Raw genomic sequence first — 8,103 nt, forward strand, 5'->3', positions numbered from 1 at the left:
TCATGTTCCATCCTCCCAGAGGTACAGTCAACCGACTCAGGAGCGGGATTGGCTACAAGTGCTACCAAGTGCAGCGGGGTTGCCGTAGCTTTAGCGTCAGAGGAAGACGTTCGACTCAAAGAGTCACTAATACTAAGCTCGTTATCCAAAGGATACTTACAGCCCACGACCAGGGCTCAGAGTTAATACCTTAAGTTTTATGCATCAAAACCAGAAGTGTTATATTTACTATTATTGCGGCCAAGCCACGTAGGGGTAAATGTATCTGTTTAGCTATCTAGCATAGTTAAACCTATCAAATGCATAACGTGTGGCTTTCAGCCAACGTACTGAGAGACCTTGTTAGCTCTCCAGCTAATGTACTGAGAGTTTGTTAACTCTCCGGCTACTCCGTACCCCTGTGTGTTCCACACCATGTAACCCCGTTTCATCTAGCCTTAGCCTTGTAGACGGTAGAATTAGAGTGGTTTAGCAGCAGGAACTTGTGTGAGTTGTAGACTAGCGCCAATCACACAACCCTAATCACACTGCCGCACACGTTGGTTTGCCAGCGAAGCATTTTGCAGAGCGAACGCGAGCTCTTATCCGTCCTTGGTGTATACTACATTTGCCAAGCACACAAGCCAGTCAAGATGCTCGAGGAGAGCTTAGTCCTCGCAGCGACCGCTCTGAGCCTCGTCCTCGTCGAGGACGCCGCTGTGCTTTTCGCCAGATCTCCTATTCCACGACCAGTCCTCACACTGAAGGGCAACTTCAATTTCAACGCATTAAGCGACGGAGACTGTCGTTTTAATTTCCGATTCTGGAAGCGTGACGTAATTCGGCTGCACAAGGCGCTGCGGCATGAGGAAGACTACAAGCTACGGAGCCGCCTTCGCGTTGGTGAAATCGAGGGGCTCTGTGTGTTGCTGCGCCGGCTCGCGTACCCTGGACGGTACGGGGATCTTGCTGTGATGTTCGGCAGGTCGCTTAGTGCGCTGTGCCTGATCTTTTGGACCTAATCTACGCTAAGTGCAGCAAGCTTCTTGCACGCGGCAGTCCTATCGACAGGTGTATCGGCTTCATTGATACCACGGTGCGTGGCATCGCCCGACCAGTGCGCAACCAACGGCAGTGCTATAATGGGCACAAAATGCACTCAAGTATACAGTATTCGGATGTTAAAGTGCATAGATATACATTTGTATACGACTTGTAGAAAGCTTATCAGTCGTAGCTACATCACTTGAACGAACGTGTGACGCTCGTCTCTGGCAATCCTCACAAAAAACGGGCATCACACGTTCGTAGCTTTCTGCTAAACCACTCTATTGGTGCTGTTGGCGACGAGCACGACACAATTGAAAGCAGTCCGCTCTGCGATGAGCTGCTCAATTAATTTACGTATGTTTTATGATTTACGACGCGCGGCAGACATTACTGTTTATTAAAAACACAAATTTTCTATCAAAATGTAGCCAAACATGACTGTCAGTAAAAAGCGGAGGAAGCCGGTATTAATCTACAGCAATAGATTTTTTTATAAGCACTTTGGATAGACAGTACATGCAATTTCTGGTCTATGTGCAAACACTTTTCTGAATTTCATAACTAAGGGAATTCGGTATATATGGGAAGACTTCACACTTTAATACTAGTTTTTGTAAGTAAAGGCAATCATATACCGAATGTGTATATATGTGAACGCGTTTCGCGAGCCGTCTTGCCACCGAGGTGGCTCAACTTCCGCATGCGTCGGGTCATCTCTCGTTCTCTACGTTTCTCTTTTCTCTCGGCCAGAGTCCATTAAGCGGCGCGTACGCAATAAGCGCCTCGGCTAAGTCCTCCCAGACTGCACGATCCTGTGCACATAGGCGAAGGAGGTACAGGTCCGGGGCACGTTGAAGGCGGTGTCCTGCGGAAAGTGTCTGAAGGTCGGCATCTAAGAACGTCGGTAGCGTTAGTCGCTGTCTGTTTCTCCATTTGCCGGTCTGGGGTTGAAGAAGGCTGCCATGAAGCGGTATGCTGGAATGCCTGCTGGTCTGCGGAGTATGTGGCCAAAAACGGTTCCATCGGCTACGAAGTAAGTGAAATCGGAGTGGCTGGGTCTTGGTGCGGTCGTAGAGCTTGTCATTGGAGATCGTGCCAGGATAGCGTACTCCGACCACTTTGCAAAGCTGTTGACGATGGAAACGTTCGAGGCTGTGTAGCACGGATTCGGTCAGGGCCCAAGTCCCGCAATTGTAAAGTAGAATCGGCAATACGTAGCAGTTGTAGAGGCGGAGGCGCGTAGCTTCCGAGGTCTTCGATGGCCGGAGCCAAACTTTCCACATGCGGTGGAGTGCGGCGGTGGCTAAATTCTTGCAGCGGGGGACGTCTTCAGCGTCGCCGAGGAGAGAACCTAGTTTGCGCGTATTGCGCCAGTCTTCATCCTTCGCACGTGTGATCCGGTTGGACTGCGCGGTTTGGCGGCGGTGTACGATGGTGTGTTCGGTCTTGGACGAATTCATCGGGAGGGACCATTTGGCCAGAGCGGCAGGGACTTGAGTCTCGATCAGGGTAGCTGTTTCGGCGCTCTGGCAGACGAAGTCGGCGTCATCGGCGTACACGATCATGTCAGCGAGGCGATTGTGGGGTACGTCGAGTTGGCTGGCTAAGTCTCGTAGAGCTGCTTCTAGGTAAACAACAAAAGAGCAGGGGAGAGTGAGCCACCTTGGGGAGTACCTGTATTGCTCTCGAACGGCGAGAGCAGGTGATTGCCGAGTCGGAGGGAGAGCTCTGTGTCGCGTAGTAGTAGTCGGATCAGTCGAATTTCGTCGTCATTGAGGATTGTTTTGATCACAGAAAGAAGTTTGTCGCGGTTGACTGTGTCAAAAGCACGTGAGATGTCGATCCCAAGGATATGAAATCGTTCTTTGTATCTCTGAGCGCGTGCTGCTATCCACCTGTGGGCTCACACTGCATCGGTAATGCTGCGACAGGGTCTGAACCCGCTTTGGTGCGGGGACAGGAATCGTTCAACCTTGGGGGAGATGCGACGAAGCACCACCAGAGAGATCGCCTTGCGGATGCTGTTGAGTAGGACGATAGGTCGAAGGCTAGCGCATTGGCCAGCCGGCTTCTTTGGCTTGGGAAGTCCGAGAAGAATTCCGTCGCCCCGGATGTTGTCTTCTCTAGTGAGTCCGTGATTGATGATGTTGGCGAGAGGCAGAGCTAATAGCTAATAGCTCTGATCCATACTTGGGTAGCTCAGGCAGGGATGGAGTCCGGGCCCGTTGCGCGTCCATTGCGTAAGCGGCGGAGCGCGCTTTCGAGCTCGTATGCGGTGATCAAATTGTTCAGAGGACGTTTAAGTCCGTCGGCGGCGACAAACGTGCGCATCGGGTCTAAGAACTAGTCTTTGAAGTGTTGCTTGATTTAGGCACCTGTTGCTTGGCGGCTGAGAATATATTTACCTGTAGAGTCACATAACGAGGTTAATGGTAAGCGCTGTCGGAAGAGAGCTCGCGTGGCTTCGAACATTTGAGTCGAGCGATTCGACTGTTCAATGATGGCGGGTTTCTCGTTGATGATTGCTCCAGCGAGAGCTTTGCTGCGGTCTTGGATCCGATGTAGGGGTCGATTGCGTTTGGCACGCAGGGCCTTGATGCCTTGCTTGTGATCGTTGTAGATGAGCTGCCGAAACTGACGCTGTTCGTACACATTGAAGTCACCCTCGATTCTAGTCCAGCGTAATGAGGCTCGTACCTGCTCAAGGACCCCCTTTAAAAATGCCCAACGGCACATCCGCGACGACTCCACCGATCACTAATAAGCACTTGAGGTAGACTTTGAAATGCCGTTGAGTATTCTAGGAGGGTATCATACCGACTAGATTTATCTATTGTATCAGCAATGAGATTAAGGGACGGTTGTCTTCGAGGCGGGAGTGAGACCACCAGAGCAACGGTAGCATCAGCTAGCACTAGGAAGACATTTGGTTTTGTATTACTTGGTCGACGTAGAATGTGGTTGAAGTCTGCGCTCGCACGGCATGTCATTGCAGCACTCTTCAAAGTTTCGTTCATTCCACATCACTTCTTTCAGCTTGGCGTCCTGCCCGATTCATCATCTGCTGAAGCAAATTGTCAAAACTGCTCAGGATCACTGATAGCACGACATTGACGTGACGTATCAGACCCACAGACGCAACAACGTACAAGTACGTCCTACGCAACGGTGTTCGCAGCCGATTAAAGTGGGATGGCCGGTATATCCGTTCAACATCTGATGGTCCATTTTGGTGAAGCTCAGCAATGGAGGTTCTTGGAAGCGGGTGGGTGAAGGTGCACCTGAATAACGCAAATGGTTTTGGTACGCCGATGTGACAAGAAGATTGATCTTTTTGCGGTCAATCGTATTGGTGTATCTCGGTTCACCTAGCTCTGTCTCTAGTCTTGGCTGCTGTGGCATGATGTTGGTGCAACGGAGGTCAAAGGTGGCGATACAATTCGCCACCCAGAATTGTGTTCGACGATACCGAGCAGAGCTCGAGGTAGTCACAATGTGACTCACAGAAGCTCGCTGCTCGACGTTGCGATCTCGACCATGCATATCGTATATCCAGATATCCGATCGAGTTCAGTACGGCGGACCTGATAGTAATTCAGAACTCGGACCTGAAAACGTGTTCGTCTGAGCTCTCTCAACGGCTCGGAAAAGGCAAGGATACAACGGCAGTCTTTCCACAACGCCCTACAAAAAACAATGGGCGTCTCGACGCGAGAGTGTCTATATTTGCCGTCATTGTGATGCCAAAAGCGGTCGGCTCGACTGTTGTGTTTGCGTTCTGATCGGGTCCTCACTTCTTCAGCGCACGTTCAGTCTGGCAATAAGGCGAGAACAACCACGCGTTCTTTAGGTTCACCCGTAAGGCGTAGAGAGCACAGGTGGTGGAGAGAGCAGAAGGTTACGGAGCTGCTGCAAGCGCACGCGCACATTTCAATTCGACTCCAAGCACCAACTTTTCCCGCCGTCCACTAACGTCGAGCAATGGCAGATGGTGCCCCCTTCAAGTTGAGCGCCAGTGAAAAGGCTTCGACGCGTCTCAAGTGCGATGACGAAGAGCTTTTGATGGCGCAGACCGAGGCTGAAGCAGCTCCAGGCGTCGACTTTGACTCACTGTCGAGTATCTCGTTGGATGAATGGGAGACTGGTATTGGACGACACAAACACAGCAAGGACGAGAACCTTCGAGCGCTCTCACGACAGCGTAACCCCGACACGACAGAAGTTCTTGTCATGGGGGAGCTACAATGTAGTGTGGTCGAAGCTGCAGCGCTGCTCTGTTGTTTTGAAGAAGCAGATTTTAATGCGAATATGAAGAGAATCCACGGACATTCGTTTGAGTGCGGCTCTGTCGTTCGCAGCTTTTCTTCGAGCAAAAGCGACAATCAGGATGAAGAGCTGACACCGTATCGATTGCTGAAAACCTCGAGCTTCAAGCACTCACGCCTAGCCGTACTGGACTACGACGAGCGGTGGTGCTTCCTCGAGGACTTTGAGCCTGTGACGCAGGAGCGCTTTACACTCTCGCAACGATCGGTTCGACCTGATGCGCTGCCTCCAGAGGTGCGTCCACCAGCTGAACTCGCTCGCCGTAATGGCTTAGGATTCTCGCGTTCCAGCAAGCAAACGCATCAACTACAGAGTCTGTCATTGGGATACTCAGTCGAAGCGATCAATGACCGTCAACCTGCCGCAGTTCGCTTCTTGTTTTACGGTTGCAGCTCGGATGAACGCCAGAGCTCAGACGTCGCACAAAGGCGATTAAAACGGCTAGCGCGCAACATTCTCACGGTACCAGAGCTAATGCGTCGACGACAAATAAGTGCAAAAGGTTCCGAATCGGAGGAAATTGACAGACTATCGTTAAAGAACTCGCCTTCTGCATCGCAGTGTGTAGGGTGCGCTCGCAAATTCCACAAACTGCTACCTATCAAGAAGACGCGCTGTTATCTATGTGCTCAGTTCGTGTGCTGGCGTTGCTGGGCGCGTCAGCCTCTCGATACCATAAACGGCAGGAAGATCTCGGTTCTCGTGTGCCCTCACTGCTTGGACACGATCCGGAACTGTAATCACGCACGTCTAGTATTCTCTAGTCGTGGAAGCGGCAGCAGCGCCAGTACATCAAGTCACGGGTCTGGAGGCGAAATCTATCGTAGCACACGCATCCAACCTGACGTTGACGATGCACTCGAACCAGGCCAAGCCGTCGTGTCATACCTCGCTGATATTCTAAGCGACGATAGCGAAGCGTCCCAATCGGACGCAAGTATGGACTCGAATAAGGCCAGGAAGACCCACACGGCTGCAAAAGTACTTCAGGAACTGACATCTGTGCTCGACGAAGGAATCAACCGTGTGATGGCGCATTGCTTCTGGGATTCCGACAACAGCGGGGCTCTCATATCCGACCTGACGCCCAGTATGCCGGCAGCACTACTCAAATTACAGTCCCAGCTCTCAAGAGAACTGCTACCCGTAGAGGCGTGCAGTCTCTCTCAAGCCGTGACTCCGATCTACCCTCTCGGTTCGTCACCACGGACGCCCAGGGGTCCAATACCTCCAAACGAGGCACATCGACTGGAAGCTATCACACAAGATCAACTTCTTACGGCTAGGGGTTCCGACGAACTAGGTCTCATCTGCGAGTTAGCTACACAGGAACTGTCGTGTCTGGCCTCGTTGGTGACCATCGTAGGTAAATCGCTGCTGCATGTCCTCGCGAGCAGCTCCCCAGCCTTCCAAAACGCCGAAGTGCCTCGAGAACAGACGCTTTGCCAGTATCTACTGATGGGGGACCGACCCATGCTTCTTCAACATCCCGAGAACGACGTCCGCTTCTGCAAGATACCGCTACTTATCGACAACAACATCCAGTTCTACGCGGGCTTCCCCATTTTCAGTCGCGACGGGTTATCGGTGGTGGGCTCGCTGTGCTGTCTTGACGTCCGTCCGCAGGAGATGACTCAGTCGCAGTACTCAACACTTCTGCACCTCACGCGGACCGCATCCAGTATCATCAACAAGAAATGCACCAAACCACCAGGTAGGTAGACCCGTTGTAATTTATGAAATTTCTTTAAAACCGCATTTTGACAAATTTATAACTTGTCGGGGCAAACTCATTTTGAGAAATATTTAAAGAAATCTTAGTACCGATATTCCATCCCCGAATAAGCGTAGGGCTTAGACGAGGCACCTTTTACATGCTTTCAGAGGTAATATGGCAGATTCGCCTTTTCAAATATCATTTGGAGCAGATATTGCGGGTACACAAAATCTGGAGCTTCTGTATGAGACAAAAGTTTTTTTTGTAAAATACCGATACAAAGTCAGTCACTTGAAAGTTGAGAGGACGATTCTGTCATCACATTCTGAAAGTCTTTCTGTTTCCTGAAAGGAGCTCTTGTAGTGCGAGAGTCGTACATGTGCTGGTCCAGCACTGCTGGTATTGGTAGAACTTGTTTGGTTGGTGCTGAACCTGTTCGACCTGCTTAGGACTTAGCACATTCCGCTGTCGGAATTACAGGCGTCGAATACGAACGAAGCGTTAGGAATTACAGCTGTCTGGAGTGACTCAGCCTGTCTGAACTCGCCAAGCTGACTCAGCCAGGCGAGTTTCGACGCTGCAGCATGGAATTCGAACGAGTTCTGTAGCGTGCCTCTTGAGAACATGACAGTATTCTTGAATGCTGCGTGTCGATGTGTCAAGATACTTGCTGTATGTACCACTTAGAGGTGGAAAAGAAAAGCGTAAACACCAAATCAGCAGAAGCGATATTTAAACATTTAATTGAACGATGTACTGGTTTTGGGCGACAAAGTCAGCAAATATACTTTCCAACCGTGATAACCCCTTTTAATAGAATTTTTCACGGCTGGAAGGTATGTCTGACTGATCAAATCTTGGCGTCCCGTTTTTTTTTTTTTCAACTCAAACCTTCATTAAAAAAAGTGGAGGTTGCAAGCCACCAGCGAAGATTAGCTATGATTGGTGGAAACCCATACCAGAAGGTTTGATTTGAATACAGTACCGGTATTATACATGTTTTATTAATAAGACATGTTTATATATGTTCC

The 8,103-nt window shown here is 50.4% G+C and overlaps 1 protein-coding gene across 1 annotated transcript; it reads left to right on the plus strand.

Moving 5' to 3' along the window:
* Positions 1-4,274: 4,274 nt before the first annotated feature.
* PITG_15459 (GAF domain-containing protein) lies at positions 4,275-7,577 on the plus strand (the record flags this gene model as incomplete). Its single annotated transcript, XM_002898361.1, has 4 exons — positions 4,275-4,332; positions 5,018-5,589; positions 5,917-7,069; positions 7,522-7,577. 4 exons carry the CDS (start codon positions 4,275-4,277, stop codon positions 7,575-7,577), a joined length of 1,839 nt encoding a protein of 612 aa, XP_002898407.1.
* Between the last annotated feature and the right edge of the window lie 526 nt (positions 7,578-8,103).

This window comes from Phytophthora infestans, genomic scaffold (genome assembly GCF_000142945.1).
Source record: "Phytophthora infestans T30-4 supercont1.37 genomic scaffold, whole genome shotgun sequence".
Taxonomy (NCBI): Eukaryota; Oomycota; class Peronosporomycetes; order Peronosporales; family Peronosporaceae; genus Phytophthora; species Phytophthora infestans.